The sequence below is a fragment of the Trichomonas vaginalis genome, chromosome IV (assembly GCF_026262505.1).
Source record: "Trichomonas vaginalis G3 chromosome IV, whole genome shotgun sequence".
Taxonomy (NCBI): Eukaryota; Parabasalia; order Trichomonadida; family Trichomonadidae; genus Trichomonas; species Trichomonas vaginalis.
In genome coordinates, this window is record NC_067206.1 from 31999896 (window position 1) to 32020818 (window position 20923).

The window sequence follows — 20923 nt, forward strand, 5'->3', positions numbered from 1 at the left end:
AATAATATAGACTTTATTTCATGTAAAGGACTTTACACACTTTTGAACGATATGAAAGACCCTGTTTTGTTTGTTCGTGTAGACAAAGGAAAGTTCTATGTCTTTACAAAATATTTGAACTTCTTAGACAGAGAACTTCAAGAAACGCCATGTGAAAGTTTAGATGAAGTTCTTCTCCACTTTCAGAAAAACTTTTAAATATATATAAATGGCAGAAGATATAATGGTTTATACTATTACGACTAAAAACCCTGAGTCATATAATTCTATAACAACAAACTTACAAAGTCCTCAAGGACGATATTGTAAACTAACATTAAACACAATGACGACTAAAGCCTGTTTTGCTCTTTTGACACCAGAAGACTTTATTGTTGTGAATGGTAAAAAATACTCCTTTGAAGATACTTACTCAGATATACCACCAACAGGTTTTGTTGACTTATTTAATACTTAAGTACGGGTGTAACATGTGCTGCAACTAGAGCAGGTTTCATTATGTTTGGATGTCCGACTGAGTTTACTATAAACGATATGAGCTATAATACAAAACTTATTTCTGGTTTTTACTACCAACAGTTTCCTATAACAGGAAAAGGTGTCATACAAGGAATGTCTATTCCATTGACATTAAGCACACCAATCTTATATATTGTTTCAAACTTAGGTTCAAAGTGTTATTCGAATGTCGACAGAAACTACTATGACCAAAAGATACTTATGCGTATAAACAATACTTTCTCTGCTGGTTTGCCTATTGTTCATTCGAATGCAGAATTTTCAACCTTAGTGAACTCAAACACTTTGGCAAGTATAACGTTGACATTAGTTGACGCAAACTTTGTTCCTGTAAAACTTTTATGTCCTATGTATTTGTCAATGACGGCAGAAAGTTTCGAATTGGAAGATGCAACTGGTGAAAGTATTGTATTACAAGAACAACTTCAACAACAAATAGCTCAAGAACAACAAATGCAACAAATGGAACAACAAAGTCAAGAATAAAAAAAATATTATTTTTATTTTTATAAAAATGTACAGAATAGATGTTTCAGATTTTTATGACTTCCAAGCATTCAGAAATATGTGTCCATTTAGAGACTATAACAAAGCAGTCGAGAATTTGAAACGTTTAGTCATTTATGTTGACTCTGCCCCAGAATGTTATGTCATGAAAGAATGGGATGTTGTCTTTAACAAACCAAGAGCAACAATAGTGTCCGAACAAGAATGTAGACAGAAACTTAAGAAAATAAAAGTCGTACAAGTTGGAATGAAGATGTTAGATGCTTGGGATATCTTATTGTCAAAGTTAGAAGATTTTTCAGTTCGAGGTATAAAGTTCTATACACCATCTCCAAACTTCTATTCTATCTTCACTGGATATAAATACGAACAAGTAGAATGGAAACACAGTATTATAGAAGCTTGGTTAGACCATGTCAAAGAAATTATATGCAATGGAAACGAAAAGGTTTATGAGTATATCTTATGTTGGTTTGCAAACATCTTACAACATCCAAGTGCTAAAAATGAAACTGCTCTCATTATAATTGGAAAACAAGGAACTGGTAAGAACACATTCTTTACAGATATTTTGTGCAAACTGTTAGAGGGCTATTCGAACCCGAATATGACAAACTTAGAAAACATCTGCGGTAAATTTAACTCTTCAATTGAGAATATGAAACTTATAGTTTGCAATGAACTTCAAAGTATAGATACAACAAAAGTTTTGAACTCAGATGCTTTGAAGAGTCTTATAACAGACAAAGTTGGAGTTGTTGAAAGAAAGTATAAAGACCAAAGAGTTTGTGAAAATGTTGCAAACTTCATTATGGTTTCAAACAATGTTGTTCCGATGTTAGAAAGTTCTGACAGAAGATATGTAGTTGTCAGAACGTCAGATTCTCATATGCAAGATACAGAATATTTTACGACTTAGCAGAAACTTTGACATCTGACTTTTACAACCACTTGTTCTCATATTTCATGACATTAGATATTTCTAAGTTCAATCCAAGACAAATTCCACATACCGAAGAGAGACAAACATTGTTAGAAGCAAACAAGAGTGTATATGAACTGTTCATAGATGAAACTGACTTTGTGTCATTAGATGAAAGGTCATTGTACGATTCGTATAAACAATATTGTCAAGAATATGGTTATATGGCAGCTTCTAAACGTACATTCTTGGCAAATGTCAAAAGTCTTTTAGATGTTCAGAATGGTGTATATACAAAGAAAAATTTTTCTGAGTAAATTTTAAAAAAAAAAATATTTTTTTATCCGATAGAAAAGATGGCAAAATTCATCTCAGTAAACAAGTACATGTCAGGACTTAAAGAAGAACTAGACCCATTCACATATTTGAATGTTTACTTCTACCATTTTGAAAAGTCTACATTTGACAAAGTTTGGAACATCGAACCAGTTAAGTTTGCTGTTGTTAGAAAAAGTGGTGCAACTTTTGAAGACTTAGACATAGAAGGTTTGTTAACAGTCAAAGAAAATTTTGACAGAAAGTTCTCAAAACTCGAAGAAGGTAAAGCATACAAACTTGTTATACCTTATGAACCAAAGAAGACAGACGACTATGAATATTATGAGTCTAAGATAGTTGAAGTTCAAGGTAAATTGGGTAAAAAGATTTTAGAGTCTAAGCCAGTGTTTACTCCTAAAGAGGAGAAGAACATTGACATTGACCCAGAAATGTTCTAAAAATAAAATTTTATTTTTACATGTCAAATTTCTTTTTCTCTGGCTCTGGTTCTTTCTTCTCTTCTTTTACTTTCTTTTCTTTCTTTTCTCTCTTCTTCTTTTCTGGTGGAGATATGTCAAATTTCTCAGAACCATATTTATGTAAAAGTTCTTTGTCCTTTAATAGCTCATCTATTCTGTTTTCTATTTCATCTTCAAGAACAGCGCATGTGTCTTCTTTGCATTCTAAGAACTTTTGTTGGACTTCATCTTTCCAATCGGCGTCATCTCTGTCAACAAGTCTGTCATTGACAAATTTTAAGACTGCTCTTTGTAATGTTTTATGGTTCTTGTCATATTCCCAGAAACAGAACTTTAGAACAAATTCCCCTTTCTTGTTTACACTATGTAAGATTTTATGGTCGACAGATGTTTTGCTGTCAAAAAGTTTGTCTCGAATATAGATAGCGAAATCGCTAGACATTTTCTAAAAGATAAAAATTTTAATTTTTCTAAAAATATGTTAGAAAAAAAGTTTGCTGACATTGACAAGAAATTTGAGAATGTTTTAAACAAGAACAAGAGGAAGTTAGAAAATGCTCAGATAAAGCCTATACATGAAAAGTTCTTATTTGCTCAGAATGGTATAACAGGTCTAATTGCACCACCTGGGTCGGGTAAGACTTTCACTTATCTTAAAATGGCTGCACAACAACAAGAACTAGATGAGAAGAACCCATTCTATGAGTTAGTTGTTATTTGTAGTACTTCTGGTCAATTTGACCAAACCGTCAATTCGTTCAAAGATATTATAAAGAAGTCTAAGTTAGTATGTATAAAAGACTCTGAGTTGTTAGATTGGATAAAGAAGTACCAAAGAAGAGTTTTGAAGTATAATGCTATAAATGAGTATATAAACTCGAAGTTCAAAGACCCAAATGAGGAAATGCAGAGAATATTAGAGAAGAAACACTTCAGAAACAAACAGAAAGAGATAGAATACATTTCGAAGAAATTGCAATCTTACGATTGGAAGACTTACCCTCATAGGTGTCTTCTTATCTTAGATGATTTCGCCTCTCATCCTTTGTTAAAGAACAGAGAACAAGACATGTGTCGAATTCTTAAGAAGCTCAGACACTTTAACATCTCAGTCGTAATATGTGTACAGACAGCAAAGAGTTTAAGTAAGGATGTTAAAAGAATACTTACTGACATAATACTTTTCCCCGGATTGTCCGAAGACGATTTCATGGAACTTATGAAAGAGTCCATGGCAGGTAAGTTTGACAGACATGAACTATGGGAGAAGTACAAAGTCATACAAGACCCTCATACTTCTTTCAGAATTCATATCTACGCAAACAAAGTTCAAATTGTTTCAAGACAAGCTTGAAAAATGTAAGTGTTTGAGTCTTAGTCTGTTGTGGTGCTGGGGCTGTCGGTTCTTCTGGCTTTGGAAGACATTCAGGAAGAGGAACGTCGGACATTCGTTTGTGTCCTGTCGGAAGGAAGAGTTCTTCCTGTCGGAAGGAAAAACCTTTCCTGTTGGAAGGAAAAATTTTTCCTGTCGGAAGGAAAATTTTTTCCTGTCGGAAGGAAAATTTTTTTCTGAAGTCCGACCAAAAAGTTCTCAATTTTCGAAAATTTGAATGGTTTACGGACGAACAACTGGAAAAATTTTTCCTGTCGGAAGGAAAATTTTTTCCTGTAGGAAGGAAAATTTTTTCCTGTAGGAAGGAAATTTTTTTCCTGTAGGAAGGAAATTTTTTTCCTGTTGGAAGGAAAAACTTTTTCTGTCGGAAGGAAGGACTCGGAATGCCAGAAGGATTTGACAAGACAATTTACCTTATAGAGCTACCTGAGCCATTTGAAGTCAAGCGTAAAAATAAAGAGTGCAATTTACTCTACTTGTTTGAAGTTGTCAAAATACTCTGTTATTTTTTCCTTTAACAATGGCAAATCTTCTTTGAAGGTAAGAATTGTACAACCTTTAATATCATAGTGTGTTTGAGGTAACGTATCTTGAACTATTTGTTTCACATCTTCATTCGGTGTCATTGAAATCGGTAAGTTTTCGCGATAGAACCAATTTCTGTCAGATTTGTAAATCTTAGCAAGGTCGTAAAAGCTTTTGTTGTTTCTTCTGACTAAATGCAACATAACCATATCTTTATCTTCTTCATTTTCCATCTCTTCAGTATAAATCATATACTTATAGTTCTTTTCCTTTCCTTTTGGTACCGAACGTGGTATTCTTTTCTGAATGCTTTTGTCTTTTGCTTCAATGACTTCATCTTTTGCTTGAAGTTTCTTTTCCATCTCTTCACGTTCTTGTCTATGAATTTCGTCAAGAAGTTTGTAAACATGCCATGCATAACGAGGAGAAGCCCACATTGCAACTGCATTTACTAAAAGTCTATGTACATAATATCCTCTTAAATTTATTGGCAAATTTTTACGATTTTCATGTGTTTTATGCAAGACAGGAAAAAGTCGGTCTAGAGAAATTTCACTCAAAAGTTCTTGTGTGCTTTGGTTTCTGAACCAGTCGTCTGCGTGTTTAGTGTCTGGAGCAAAACATGCTGTCAAAATACTTTGCATTTGGTACATATCGTCTTTGACCGAACGAATGAGACGCAATTGTTTGTTATATTGTATCCACTCATATTCTTCATTTATAGCTTCATGGACTATAACTGTTGTTGTGTTCTCTGTTGTTGACATATCTGTCTTTACATACAAAATAAAAAATAAATAAAAATAAAACTAACTTTATTTTTTCTATCTTATGAAAATTCATGAAATTTGGTCATTTTTCAATAAAAATATATTTTAGGGTAGAAGGTTAGATCTCACCTGTTTTCTAACCTCTTTTCTACCCCAGTTATTTTATAAGCGTTTTACATGGTAAACGTTATTTTTTAAATTTTGTGAAAACTCAACGGTTTGACACATGCCCTAAAAATTATTTTACTCAGAATTTTGTTGCTGAATTCAATAAAAATATATTTTAGGGTAGAAGGTTAGATCTAACCCGATATCTAACCTCTTTTCTACCCCAGTTATTTTATAAGCGTTTTACATGGTAAACATTGTGAATTCGTGAGACTCTAAACAATTTCGTAGCTTCTATTTCTTCTTTTAGTACATCGAATGTTTTAACAATGCCGAAAGTTTCTTTATATTTCTTCTTGACGTCAGATAAAAGGAAATCGTCAGCTGTTGGATAGTTTTTGTTCAGAAATGCTAACATGTCCATTTTATCTTCTGCTGGCTTTTCTGCTTCTTTCTTTAAGTCAGCATAGTCGTTTCTCATACGTTCTATCTCTTTGACAGAATAGTTATATTTCCTTATTGCTGCTTTACATTTTGAACATTGTGGGTTCATTTTTGCGTTATATTCTGAAACCTTACCTGCTAAAACAACTAAGGCGTCAATGGTTTTCTTTAACTCAAAAGTTGTTGGTTTTATTTGTCCATTCCATATTTTACATCTTTTATCTTTATCTCTTATCTGCCATACACATTCAGCAACTAATGAAACAAAGTTGTCGTATGTCTTAAACTCCCCAGATTTATATATGTCAGAGATGTTCTTATATACCATGTCGCAATCTTTGTCCATAACCTTATGGTTGCAATGATATCCTAGAAACTCATAATTTACCTTTCGTATGAACTTCTTTATTTCTACTGAATCAGTTGCTTTGACTTCAATTTCGTCAAATTCAGGAATAGTGAGTTTTTGTTGTTGGATTTCAGGCAATTTGGGTAAATGGTCAATAATGTCCTGCATTTCATAAAGATATTCTTCATTTTCTTCATCCTGTGCGGTACAGTCTAAATTACTTGTTAAAAGTTCTTGCTTTATCTTCTGGATTGTTGTTTCGAAAGTATATGAAGAAGGAATGAAGCTTTTCATCTCTACTAACATTGAAGTTGGATTCATAACTAAAGAGTTTGGTGCTGTTGTTGCTAACATGTTCTTACAATAAGAATAAAAAATATTTTTTTAAAAAAACTAACTTTATTTTTTCTATCTTAAGGAAATTCATGAAAATTCAAGAGGGTAGAAAACAGGTTAGAAATGAGGTTAGATCTAACCATCTACCCTAAATTATATTTTTTGGTGTAAATTTCATGAAAATTCAAGAGGGTAGAAAACAGGTTAGAAATGAGGTTAGATCTAACCATCTACCCTAAATTATATTTTTTGGTGTAAATTTCATGATTTTCGAGAGTTTTCTACGATGTTAGAAAACAGGTTAGAAAAGAGGTTAGATCTAACCATCTACCCTAAATTATATTTTTTGGTGTAAATTTCATGATTTTCGAGAGTTTTCTACGATGTTAGAAAACAGGTTAGAAAAGAGGTTAGATCTAACCATCTACCCTAAATTATATTTTTTGGTGTAAATTTCATGATTTTCGAGAGGGTAGAAAACAGGTTAGAAAACAGGTGAGATCTAACATGCTAACATAAACATTATTTTTCAATACTTTTTCAGCACTTTTCCGTAGTTATATATGAAAGACAATTCGAGATAAAAGTCATAGTACAATGGAATAATATGTTGCACACCATTTGTTGTGAACCAAACTTGAAAGTCAGAGAAACTGTTACTAGATGGTTCGTAGAATTTAGAAGCAAAGTCATAAAGGTTCTTACCAATACATAGAAAACTATTGTTGCTTGAACTAAAACTTGCATGACACATAACATTTTGAGGGTCAAACACGTTTCTATAAACCATCAAATCTGCTGGTGGAAGTATAAATTTAAATGGACCATCTGGTGGTAATGGTTCGTTCTGGTTTAGTAACCGAAGAAATTGTGCCCAAGAACGTTTGTCTACTTCCCAAAATAAAAACTCTGTATCTCTTGGAGGGTTAATTTCAATCTTTTGAAATGAAACGGTGGAGTTCATCTTGTCATATTCTAGTTTCAGATAGTATGTTCCATTTAGTAAAGAGTCGTTTTTTTTTGAAATTCCCAATAATATTTGTTCATTTGAGTTTGAAAGTCATCTAGAGTTTTCTCAAGACTTTCGTCTGAACGAATTGTAAAGATTCTCATTTCGTCAAATTTGTCTATTAGACCATCAGAAACCTTCATACTGCCCATGAAAATATACTGCGAACATAAATGCGTTAGTTCTATTTGAAAACAAAACTCTTCTAAATCCTATTGCCTTTGCATCTGAAGGACTTTGAAGCCAACGAATTGGATAGTCAAACCTGTAAGCTCGGGATGAAATTTCTTCATCTGAAATATTCCTACCAGCATTTGTAAAGATATAGTCTAACGGTTTTGTATCTGCTACTTTTGTTCTTTGTTTTTCAACCTGAAGCATTTAATATATGTAAAAATATATTGTTTTAAAATGGTATGCCATATAGCTTCTTGAATTTGTTAAGAAGTATTTTAACGTGTTTTCCATCTGTATCTCTAGTGTTTACATAAGCATAGCCGCTTAGTAAAATATACTTGTAATTTCCTATAGTTTACGGCCGGTATAAAAGTAGAAAGAGTCTTGTTCTTCGCTATAGTAGTAAAACTCAAACGTATGCTCGCCATAGTCTGTAATTTCAATGTTTCATTCTAGTTCGTCGACAAATTCGAATACAATATCTCCAAATTTGCCTTTGTTCTTATTGTTTTCAGAACAAGTGACCCAACGTAAGTTTTCAAGTCTATTGTCGTTTCTTATACGGTTTATATGGTCTACAAAAGGTAAATTGTTAGGATTCAGTATAAAATGAGTTGCAATGACAACATGTTTAAGATAGTTTTTTCCACTCATCTTCATAATAGCATATCCGTCATTTCGCTCCCATCCGCTTAAAACTCTTTTTGTCTTTTTGTTTCTGACTTCAAATGACTCACAACAGTGAATTTCATATTTCTCATCTAACAAACAAGTTTCCCAACGGTCTTCTCCAACAAACTCAGCGTACATTTCAAATAAAATAAAAAAATGTTTTTTTCTTTACTTTACATAACCGCCCGCTACCATAAGTCTTTGACGCCAACCCATACCAGCTAATGAAGGTTGACTTGGTTTAGTTTGGAAACTAAACTTTGGTTTTGGTTTATCTTCAGTTTTTGGTTTTTCTTCTTCTATCGGTTTTTCGTCACTTTTCGGTTCCTCTGACTTTACCTCACTTGCAGGAACAGTTGTGTTGTCAACATCTTCATAAATATCATATGCCATTTGTTTTTGTTTTCCTTTCAACTTTTTGTGTTTGTTGTAAAGTTTAGAATATTTCGACTCTAAGTCAATGAGATGTTCTATAATGAACTGTTGGTCAGTGAAGTAAACTTTTCCATCTGTTGTCTCGAAAGCTCCTTCAGACTTCAATTTTTATTTGTGAGAGTCTGTTCTTTTTTGAGATACTAGCCGTTCCATTTCTATGAAAAGTGACTTTGTAGTTAGGGTTGTATTTCCAGACTGGCACTTTCTATTATTGAATTTTTCTCTTCATCTGTAAGTTCTTTGACAGGTTTTGACAATGGTTCTGAACTTTTTGTTTGTGGTTGTCAAATCTACCGTTTCAACTTCTTCGGTCATTTCATCTCAGTAAAAAATTTTAATTTGGTTTGTTTTCAACTGGTTGTTTAGGTTTTTTAAGTCGGTCTAAAACTTCCTGAGGTATAGGAAGAACTTGACAAACACGTGGTGGTGTAACTGCTGGAAGCCGACAAATCCATCTTGACCCATTTGTCTTTCAATGCTGATTGTTCATTTCATCTCAGTAAAAAAATTTTACATTCCCCACGTTGAGGCGGTTGAGGTTGGTTATTGTTTACCCACTGTTGTGCATGGTTATATCCTCTGTTAAAGAATCTTTCACCTTGGTCCATATAGTGTCCTGCTTGGTTATAGTAGTCATTTGCTTTGTTATAATAGTTTCCTGTGTCTTCCTACATTGTCCATCCATCCTTGAACTTTTCCTCTGTTTCAGGATTTGGAATAAGATTTGTTGCATCTCGTGCTACATCCCAACCTTTCTGTACAGTTTGTATAATAGGTTGTGCTTTCTCTTTAAGTATACCTAATGTACTCAAAATCTTCTTTCCAATTCCAAATGCACCTCTGGCTATTGTTCCCACTGCGGGCAAAAATCTGGATGCAACTCCTGCTAATGCGCCAAATAAACCCATTTCTTATAGGGTAAAAAATGACGAATCCGAACAAGGACCCCTATGTTTCTAAAGCGACAAAGAAAGCACTCATGATAAAAATCTTTAGTTCAACACCAAATGCTTGGTTTATGGATATCTTGGAAAACATTCCGAGGTATAGAGAAGATGGACCTCCATACTGGCTAATATTTGTCGGTCAAAACACAAGATACTGTGAAGCCATACCATTATGGTCCAAAAATATTTTAGATGTGAAAACTGCTTTGACAATATTCGTTGACAAATACCATCCAACAAAACTGACATCTGACTGTGAAAGTTCTTTCAAATCAGATGATGTAAAAAACTATCTGCGTTCAAAAAATGTAAACCAATATTTCATTGTCGACCAAAACCATTCTGCTCTTGGTGTCATTGACGGATGTATAAAAATGTTAAGAGACTTAAACCAACCACAAGGTGGTGAAGCAAATGAAATGTCATATGACGACAAATATAGACACTTCTCCCAGGCAAAGATGAGACAAGTTTTAAATATTTACAATAGCCGTAAACAAAAAGGTTTGGGAAACCACTCCCCCGAAGAAATGAAAAACAACCCTGACTTAGAGAAAGACTATATATTTAACAATTTAGTCAAAAGAGACAAACAAGAAAGAATGCCGGGCTTCAAACTTCAGAAAGGTGACAAAGTAAAAATAGAAATACCTAAACGCGACCCATATGAAAATACTATTGACTATGACAACAATGGGAACCCGACAGGTACTCACATTCGTGTTCGTAAAAATAGAAGAAAGTATACAAGAGAATATTATGAAGTTTTAGGCAAACATGGCAAAATGTACACACTGCAAGCAGAAGATAAAACTACTATTGTCAGACCTCGTTTCAAACTTGTCAAAGTTCAAGGTGGTATACTTTCAAAGACAGTTCCTAACAAATATAAGACAACTCCTGACGAATATGCTAAAGAAGTTGAAAATGACGACTAAGCAATTCTATACCATGCGTAAACTGTCATGTAAGGTGGCATGTAGTCTTTACTTTGTCCCGTTGTTTGCGTATACCCTGAAACGAAATGTGTATGGTTTCCATCTCCCTGAGTGTTACCCCAGAAACAATTTATAGCAAACTGAACGTTGTCTTTAACATCATATCCTTTACCTTTTGTCATTGCTGACCAATCCCAAAATTTATGCTTATGCCAACCTGCTTGAGATGTACTTAAATCTATGTAGTGACTATGTGCAGGTAAATTTTCACCTGAAATCGTTTTACTTCCACCTGTTTCCTTTGAAGAGTTTGCACAATACAAAAACCTGTCGACTATTTGTTCCCATGCACCAACACCAAGTACTACTTCTGGTCTGGTAGAGTTCATTGACGTATAAATAGAACCTATAGGATATAATGTTTGAAGTATTTCAATCTTTAATGTTTGAAGCTCTGTTTTGTCAGCTTTTTTATCATATAAATCTTGAGCAGTGAATTTAACTTTATTTTCATCCTTCATGACATAAACATTTCTACATCTAATGTATTTCATCGTCGTTATGTCTTCCTCCGATGTTAAACCTTGTGGAAAGTTAGGAGGTTTCCAATACAATACATCCCCACCAGTTCCATCAGCTCCTTCAACCGTTCCTTCAATATTTTCTATACCAACAGTTGCGAAGAAATCGTGTGTATGGTTCTTATCTGCTTTCTTTTCAAGGCTAACGTTTAAGTCTGTTATTTCAGATATAGAATGTGTATGTCCAACGTCACTTTTCCTGTTTAAGGTTTCTTGTAAGTTTGTAATATTTGCAATGGTATGTGTATGAGTCTTATTTGCTTTTGTCTCTAATGTTTCTTGTAAGTCTGTTATTTCAGATATAGAATGTGTATGAGTCTTTTTAGAATATGTTCCTTCTGTCCATGCGAAAATATATTCTTTTGTTGCATCTACATATCCAGCTATCCATTTCGAGTCTGCTTTTGTATTCCTTAACTCTGTAACACCTTTCTCAAGCTCTTTCAACTGTTGTCCATCTTCCATTAAACCTCTGGTATGACTTGAAACCGTTTGTGCCAACATATCTACAGTTTCTTTGTCAGCTTTATTTTCAACATCCTCTTTTGTTGCATATGTTGCATCTGCTCTGTCATGTTCTTCTTGAACTTTTTCAATGACATATTCTTTGTCAGCTTTGTTGTCAACATCTGCTTTCAAAAGAAGTTCATTTATAGGTTTCTCGTTTAAAGTTCCTTTTGTTGGATTTATACAGACAGTATTGTTCTTCTTGTCTTGAAACAGAAACTCATCTGTCATTGGGTTTAATGTCAGTTTTAAGTTTCCTTCTTTCAATGACTCAGATATCTTAGAATAGTTTGAAAAGTTTGTTGTGTTCTTATTTAGAGCTTGTATAATGAGTTGTCGGTTGTGTTGTATTTCTCTCATAGACGCTGTTTCATTTGACATTTTTATTCTAGATAAAATATGCTTTCAATAGAAAAAGAAAATTCAAGAGTTGCTACAACTAAACCATTAGATGAACTTTTTACTAATGTCGGTCAAAAGTTTGAGACAGATACCGTAAAGTATGAAGGCTATCGTTTTGACTACCCATTGAGATGGCTAAGAGACCCATCCGTCACAAAAGCTATTGGCTTTCGTAGAATGAAGTTCATTTCAGAAGCCATACATGGTTTCCCATTTACGGTCGGTTTTGAAGTTCGATACTATAACAAAGAAAAACGTACGTATGAGAAATTTGAACAGGGAAAACTTTTACAAGTGAATTTGCTTGTAAACTTAGAAACAACTCTTCAAGCTTTTCAAGAAAAAATAAACGATATCTATCTTGAATATGCAAAACAGTATAACATTGACGAAGGAGAGTACCATCTCGATATTGTTTATGACAGGAAAAATGCAACTGTTAAAATCAATAGAATAGAAGACCTTGGAGAAAACGTTTATATTTCTACAAAATATAACAACTTGGCATGGTATAGATTTTTGAGGATGTTAAATCAGCCTGCAGCATATCCAGTACACCCGAACTTTTATGAAGTCGAAAACCCTAATGGAACATATGAAAATATTTTCGACCAAGATGCTATTATTGTTCATGCTTCATTTTCTGGCGCCCAAAACTCTTTCTTATGCTTGGCAAATGACTTTTACGAAAAACCTACAAAGCTATATGAACCACCAAGTGGAAGTATTTCAGACTTTCAAGTATGGTTTACTACAGATGGAAGAAAAAGAATAATTCCATTATACCATGCGTTTTACTTAGAACTTAGTTTCATATACAACTACTATCGAACGATAAAAATATAATTTTTTAATATACCGGTTGAGGTGTTGGATTTTGGTTGCCAACTTAGACTGTGGTGCAGGTTCAGGCTGTTGTATAACAGGAGCTTGTTCTTCTGGTTCAGGGTCTTTAGGTATAATAACCAACGAACTGACCTACTCTTTTACCAATATTTTTGACTCCGTTCCAAATTCCTCTTCCGACAGATTTTATTCCATTCCATATACCTCTTCCAACATTTCGAAAGAAGTTTCCTATTCTTCCAAAGAAACCCATTTTACTATATGTAAAAATCTAATGTCGCCTAGTCTCTTACGTTTCCTGTTGAGTTCCATAGCATTCTTTAACTGGAGCTCATACATTCTGTTTCTCCTCTGGTAGAAAACATATTCTGGGTCAACTCCTGTGTTCGCGTCATCTGCATAAAGTTGTTATATCCCACTTCAGGGTTTGTATAAAACTCTTTCTATCTCATATTTGCATACCATGGTGGCAAACCTAACGCAGCGTCATTTGACATGGCAGTTTGCATTTGTACATCTGTTGGCACTTGACCATATAGTTTGCCATTGCAGTTTGTATTCTAACTTCATTTGGAATATTCTCTGGGTTTGGTTGTCCAGGTTGCTGTGCATTCGCTAAGTTCTGTGCGTCCATTTAATATTAGATAAAAATATCTCTTACGAGTACATATACTGAACATTTGCAGGCATTGGTTTCATCTTCATATTCTCTGTACTTTTCTGCCACGTCAAATAAATAAATGACACAATGGAAAAAACCTAAAACTAACAATCCGATTTCAAACCACATTTACTTACTAATAAAATTTCTTTGTTATGACACTTTCTCCAGTTTATAGGACCTCTCTCATATTCTATCTTGTCATATATAAACTCATAGTCATGTATGTCCTCTAACCATCTCATAACGGTTTCCAAACCACTTTTATCGGATGTAAAGTAAAAGCATGGATGGTTATGTAAAACGTCTAAAGTTTCTAAAGAGTCTCTCAAAGTCCAGTCTACTTGGTATTGAAAATCCCATGTGTTATAGAACGGCGGGTCCACTATAAAGAAAACATTTTCCTTGTCTTTATATTTTTCATACAACTCTGTCCAATGACATCTCACAAACTCTATACCCTCAATATATTTTTCTATGTCCTCTTTGAAAACATTTGTATAGTTAAGATATAAAACTTTTGACATAAGTGTTTCAATGTCATGAACTCTTATAGCACCACTATATAATAGTCTAGCAGATATACTATCCCAGTCTATATATTCTGCTTTTTTCAAAACCTCTCTCACAATATTTTTCTTATCTAATGGTATACGTTCCATCTTACCTATAGGTATCTTTTCTTTTAACTCTTTCAATATGTTGTTTGTGTCTGGAATATGTTTGAGACGGTCCATATAGTTGTCGAAGTCATTGCATATAATCTTTGAGTCTGGGAATATTATATGACATAAATGGGATATATAGAAACTTCCACCGAACAAATCTACAAATGTTAGACCATTCGGTAGTTTCTTAAGTTCTCTCAATATAATATCTTTACATCTACTCTTATTTCCAAAGAACGGTAACGGTGGTTTTGTAAAATTCATTTATATATAATAATAAAAATGTTTTCACCCGAAAAGTGACAGAAAAGTGACAAAACATGAAAACATATATAATTTGTGAAAAGCTCCTGGAAGCCCTCCGAATAAAAACTTCATTTATACTAATCATCTTCAGGGCTAGAAGGCACGAAGTGCCTGGAAGCCCCACTACCTTTTTTTTTTTTTTTTTTTTTTTTAATCTCATAATTGGAGATACCGAGAAAACAATATCTTTGATTCTGATTTTTAAAATAAATCCTTGTTCAACATTATACTTCAATAATAGATCTTTACCATATGAACTCTTGACATTCATTACTGCTGCCTTCCTATCTAAAGTTAGGAGAAGATATATCAATTTCTGCTAGTCCCTTGAAAACAAGTTTACAACTTAAGGAACCTGATCCTATTGTAATGAAATTTGCTATTTATCGAAGATAATATCAATAATTGATACTCGACGATTAACAAGATTGTAGAAAAAGCCACAAATTCTTTTCAATATATGTAGAAATATGATTCATTGAGTTAGGTTATACGTTTTTCCTAATAAAATCCATTACAATCATATATAATAATAAATCTAACCATATCATAGTGAGAAATCAAGAAATAGCAAAAAATAATGCAAACATTTATACAAAAATATCAGTAATGATGATGCACAACCCATGCCAGCAGCAAATTAAGTTATTTTATTCAAATCTAGTATAAATGAAAAATTCAAATTTACTTTGAATTTCACAAGTGATTTTCTTGTATAAGATCACAACCCTGCTCTTTTCATATCTAGAGGATTAATGATCTTATACACAAACAATTGTATTGCATTCTGTATTATCATAATTATAAAAAAATAGCATGAAATATGAACTGCACAATGAAGTGGAGAAACACCATAACAATTTTTTTCAATATTCAATGAAAGAAAGTTCATTTAGAAAAAAGGTGTAAAAGAATAATCATAATTCTTGTTTTTACTATAAAAAAATTTCGAATTTTAAATGGATAAAAAAAATATAAAATATACACTTATTTCTTATATTCCTGTAAGAAAGGATATGTATCAATCAACACATCATCAACAACACATTTCTTCCATGCTTTAGATAATTCGCCGTCATAAAGAGATGAAACGTCAACAGGTTCAGGATTTCTCACGTCCTCTTTAACTGTTCCCGTCTTCAAACCAACAGCTGTTGCAAACTTCTGTGCATCAGCTCTTATAGGCATCATATCATCAGGAAGAAGTCTTTCGATGACATAAAGTGCTTCCGCTGGAGGAATGTCCGGACAAATCTCTTCCCTCAAATGGGAATCATCTGCGACTTGTGCGGCCATCATAAGGAGATGCGCGAGTTGGGAAGACAAAGGAAGAGCAACTCCGCATTCTCCTTCCAATGCAGTGCAGAATGATGACCATGCTGCACCGTTTGTGAAAGAAAATCTGTTCGGATTACTCATTATCTTCCAATAGACTCTGGCATCGAGCATTGACTGTAATCTTCTGCATGCTACACGATGTACAGCTGCTGTGTGCTCTCCTTGTATTGTTGTCCTTGAATTTCGCATTACTTGGGAGAAATCGTTCATCAACATCTCGGAATTGAATCGGGCTGTGATCAATCTGTTGAGGATGACCTCAAACGATGGAATCAAGGGCTTCAAGAACATTGTCATGGATTCATCAACCAATTTATCAACGTGGTTGAGGAATTCCTCGACGTTCTTTTGTATTTCGCTTATACTTAAGTTCGGCTGTGAATTGTTGACGTTTGTTTGTGGATATTCTTTGGCATATCTTGATGCAAAGGCACTAAGTATTAAATAAGTGTAAAATCGCTGTTGGTGTGAGGATCTGAGACTTAATGGAGCTTGTGGAAGAAGATTGACGTATTCTTCAAGTAACTGTTTGTTCTTGAAAATATCACAGTACAATGCAACGGCGCAAAGTGGCAAAGCAGCAGGCGGAACAGCAACTCTACCATTTTTGTCGATGAATGCCTTGGATTTGTACTCCGGCCATGTTGCAATTAAAGCTTCTTGAATTAAATCAAGTAATTTGGAGTCAGCTACCTTAGGAGTCTTCGGCGTCTCCTGCTGTTGCTGCTCTCCTTCTTTCTTTGGTGTCATGATTGGCTCATCTTTGACTTTTTCGACTGGTGGAGTATTAATTGGTGTTTCTACCTTCTTTTCTTCAGGTTTCTTCTCTGGAGTTGGTTCTGGCTTGGGTTCTGGTGTCGGTTCAACCTTCTTCGGTGGTGTAAATGGATTTTCGTCTTCAGATGATTCGGATGAATCAGAAACATCGTAGTTCTTCTTCTTTTTGTTCATGAACTTGCCGAATCTACCCTTCTTGATAACTTTCTTCTTTGGTTTCTCTTCTTCTTCGTGATCATCTTGTTCATGAGAATTATTTTCTTCAATTTTCTCTTCTTCGACCTTTTCTTCTTCAACTTTCTTCTCTTCTACAACTGGTTCTGGCTTCTTCTCCTCTTCAACAACCTCAACAACCTCTTCTTTCTTTTCTTCGGTTTTTTCAATAGGAGGTGTCACTTTTTCTTCTTCAACTTTCAGATCAATGTCACTTTTTACTTCCTCTTTCACTTCTTCATGTTTTTCTTCGTGATGCTCTTCTTGAACCTGTGGTTTTTCTTCTTCAACGTGAGGCTTTTCTTCTTCGACAGCCTTTTGTTCTTCTTCTTGCGGTTTTTCTTCAACTTTTTCTTCAATTTTTTCTGGTTCTATAACTTCTTCTTTTGGTTTTTCTTCTTCGACCTTTGGTTTCTCTTCTTCAACAACTACAGCCTTCTCTTCTTCGACAGGTTGTGGTGCTGGAGCTTCTTTTTCGGAAGATGAATCTGATTTCTGCACTTCTGGCTCTTCAGCAATCTTTTCTGCTGGCTTTTCTTCGACCTTGACTTCTGCTTTGACTTCTACGTCTGCAGAAACTTGGTCTTCCGTAGTTTTCTTCGATGAATGTTTTTTATGCTTTTTATCGGCATCTTTTGGCTTTTCTTCGCCTTCTTCGGCGGAATGATGCTTAGATTTATGATGTCCGTGCTTTTTATCTTTGTCCTTTTCGCGTTTTTCTTTGTCATGCTTATCTTTATCGTGCTTTCTCTTTTTCTCTGCGGGTCTCTGGAAGCTGCTGAGTGTAGATTCGCCGTGGTCAACTTGCTGAACGGTATTTGCTTCAACAACACCAAAATCAGTTATATCCCATTCATCAAGGCCAACTTTGCGTTCTGGTGTATCTCCAATAAATGACATGTCTTGATCGTTAACAGCACTTGAACCTGCATCACGATTTGACGCTTTGAATGTAAATGTTATTGATAATTCTGGTGGTGTAGAGCGGCCTGATTCCATTTCAAAGTTAACATGGACTGGTTCGCGTTTCTTATAATATGGTGCAACATCTATTGTCAATTTACCGTAAATTTTGTTCTCTGTGACTGAAGTATATCTTTTGAGTACAAATTTAATATTTTTTGGACGAACTGTCTCATCCTTTTTATTTACATACATAGTGCATGGGCAGGAAAACTCGTGATCGAACTTAATAAAGCCGTCAGCGTCTGGAATTTTCTTGAATGTTGACCCTGCGTGATCTCCACGGGCCCACGACAGCTCAAACTCATATGTCGAATTTTTCTTCACTTTGGCAGAGTGAACAGTAAAGTATAAGTCTTCGGGTTGCTTTTCCCACTTCCAAAACATCTTTAAAAAATTTTTATGTAAAATATATAAAATTGAAAGATTTTAAATTTGTGAAAATTTTGGTCTATTATGATCATATAATACATCCACTTTCTACCGATTTCAAGAAAAATTGAGACAGAGAGGTAGGGCAACGATAGGTCAAAAAGGCTTCTCTGATAGATTTCCTTGCCTTTTGGATATGCTATAATATATAGCCTAGCATGATAGGATATGATGTCAAAAGTTAGAACATAACTTAGGATCTTGAGAAAAATGAAAAACAAAAATTACATAAAAAAAGAAAAATTTTATCTAATTTGTTTTTTTGGACCGAATCAGTAATTTTATTGAATTTCAATACGACACATAGATTTTATTATTAGTAATAAATATAATGGTTTACTATTAACAAGGAACCTAAACTAATGAAAATTTGATTTCAAATATTGTATATGATTATCATAGATTACCAAAATATATTGCTATTTATGAGGATATAATATTGATTATTAGTAAATCGTATAAATTTAATAAATATACCATGAATATTGAATGAATTTCTTGATTCATAGGGGTAAAACGCGCTTTTATATGATTTAGACAGAGAATTTATGAGATGTAAATAACACAATAAAGGTTTATATTGAATATTTTCTAAAAATAAATCGAAATTATAAAAAACAATACATTTATTCATTGAAACTACTTGGACAAATATGAAACAAGCATTCAGGCAATACTTTTGAGACTTCAACGCATCTGATAATTTTTATATAACTTCACCTCTTATGCTTAGAGTGGAGGTATTGAGATCGTATAAGTATAGATGAGCTCACATTCAGATATGATGTGTGAACTTCTGTTTTCACTGCAATTTTGAATCAGAATAAACTCAAAACAAGAATAAAATGATATACTCACTCTCTAAATGTGTTCGAGATTTAAAGTTGTATGAATAAAACGATTCATCTTTCGAAGCCTCCCATTTAATGAGAGACTTCGAAAGATGAATGTATTCATGTAGATGAAATACTATATATGACCATGTGTGATACTAAAGATATCAAAATGTTCATTTTTAAGTGCAATAGAAGGGTTATCTCTCGTAAAATCTCAATTTAAGGAAGATTTAGAAAGAACTCCTTTCCTAAGTAGATAGTGTGTGGTTTCTGTCTTTTGGTTGATCAGGAACTATGAAATTAAGTCGGACAGAAAGAAGTTCTTTCCAAAACAGACTCCAAATGAGTTGTTCGAAAAGAACTTCCTTCTGTATATGGATAATTGTAGTTACCGCACTGAAGTATGTGATTGTGATGATGGAGTTCTCGATAAATCTAAAATCGGATTAAGATTAATTGAAAACTCAAGTAATTCTTTGAAATCTTGTGTTGTCTGGCACTATAATAACCAAAGAATGAGAATATTATGTTGAATGATGAGTACGTGTGCTCGGCATTCGCCGAGCGAATTGAGTTTAACGTACTATGAAAAGTGACAAATTTGGGCTTTTTTCCTAGGGTTATGATCTCTTCCTTTCTGCTCAATACGACAGAAATGAAAGAATGAATTTGTACTCCCTAATTGATTACTACAATCTGTATCTATCTTTAACATAGAATTAGCTGCATTGTGATTTATACTCCAGAATTATTCAATTTAAGATCAACCTCGTAAATTTTAATCATATTGCACCAATACTCCTACGTTGAGATAAGAACATGATTATACATACCAAAGCCCCATATTAAAAATCAAAATTTAGCACCTCCATTATGCAACCACATTATTCGTCGCAAATAAGTATATTTACGCATATTATGATGCATATTCACACAACTCGTATACATGAAAAGTTATTAAAATCAGACAAAATTATTGCAATAAGGAAAAAAAAAACAACTTTATTATATATGTTAGTAATGAATTACAAATATTTCTACAAAGAATGCTCAATACTTCATATAATCTTCGAATATTTCTTATTACAAGTTAATACATTTTGACTCGAACATGATAAACAAAAGCCGACACGCCGATTACTACATTTATGAAAATATAGTACGTTTCCATTCATCTGTTTACTTGTTTTTGTTGGAATAAATCATTTTTTTTTTCTTTCATGAAATAAGAATTTTGCTGCGAAAGCAATATCTCTAACAATAATTAATACATTACGTCAACTCTGGAATGAGTATTTATCAAATATGATATCAAAATCAAAAATTAGTTGTTTTTTATGAGTAAAAACGATGTAAATTGATTATTTGACTAATTATCAAATACTTTGATTTTCCAAATTTTTTCGAAATTAATTTTTTCATGTGAAAATTCGAATTGTTTAATTTCATTTTTGAAATTTTGAATTTTTTTTGGAATTTTGAGTTGATCAATTCAGCAGAATTGATAATGCTATTGCTTTAGGGCATACCACAAGGTGATGAATA

At 33.4% G+C, this 20923-nt stretch overlaps 6 protein-coding genes and 1 pseudogene across 7 annotated transcripts, besides 2 other annotated features; 3 read left to right on the plus strand and 4 right to left on the minus strand.

Moving 5' to 3' along the window:
* Window positions 1–11808: part of a mobile genetic element that runs on past the window's edge.
* Window positions 1034–2265, plus strand: TVAGG3_0205380 (annotated as a pseudogene). Its single transcript has one exon. A coding segment is annotated over exon 1 (1232 nt).
* On the plus strand, window positions 2335–2724 carry TVAGG3_0205390 (protein of unknown function, DUF4108 family; the record flags this gene model as incomplete). The annotated part of the gene is made up of 1 exon (XM_051226454.1): window positions 2335–2724. One exon carries the CDS (start codon window positions 2335–2337, stop codon window positions 2722–2724), a length of 390 nt encoding a protein of 129 aa, XP_051111440.1.
* On the minus strand, window positions 2741–3187 carry TVAGG3_0205400 (uncharacterized protein; the record flags this gene model as incomplete). The annotated part of the gene is made up of 1 exon (XM_051226455.1): window positions 2741–3187. One exon carries the CDS (start codon window positions 3185–3187, stop codon window positions 2741–2743), a length of 447 nt encoding a protein of 148 aa, XP_051111441.1.
* Window positions 4606–5430, minus strand: TVAGG3_0205410 (KilA, N-terminal/APSES-type HTH, DNA-binding family; the record flags this gene model as incomplete). Its single annotated transcript, XM_051226456.1, has 1 exon — window positions 4606–5430. The coding sequence occupies one exon, from the start codon at window positions 5428–5430 to the stop codon at window positions 4606–4608; it is 825 nt and encodes a 274-aa protein (XP_051111442.1).
* On the minus strand, window positions 5774–6688 carry TVAGG3_0205420 (organellar and viral DNA polymerase type B; the record flags this gene model as incomplete). Its single annotated transcript, XM_051226457.1, has 1 exon — window positions 5774–6688. The coding sequence occupies one exon, from the start codon at window positions 6686–6688 to the stop codon at window positions 5774–5776; it is 915 nt and encodes a 304-aa protein (XP_051111443.1).
* Window positions 11809–12335: 527 nt separating the features above from the next.
* On the plus strand, window positions 12336–13184 carry TVAGG3_0205430 (uncharacterized protein; the record flags this gene model as incomplete). Its single annotated transcript, XM_001321934.1, has 1 exon — window positions 12336–13184. One exon carries the CDS (start codon window positions 12336–12338, stop codon window positions 13182–13184), a length of 849 nt encoding a protein of 282 aa, XP_001321969.1.
* Window positions 13185–15744: 2560 nt separating this feature from the next.
* TVAGG3_0205440 (N-terminal C2 in EEIG1 and EHBP1 proteins family) lies at window positions 15745–18500 on the minus strand (the record flags this gene model as incomplete). Its single annotated transcript, XM_001321937.2, has 1 exon — window positions 15807–18497. One exon carries the CDS (start codon window positions 18495–18497, stop codon window positions 15807–15809), a length of 2691 nt encoding a protein of 896 aa, XP_001321972.1.
* Window positions 18501–19914: 1414 nt separating this feature from the next.
* Window positions 19915–19962: a mobile genetic element.
* Between the last annotated feature and the right edge of the window lie 961 nt (window positions 19963–20923).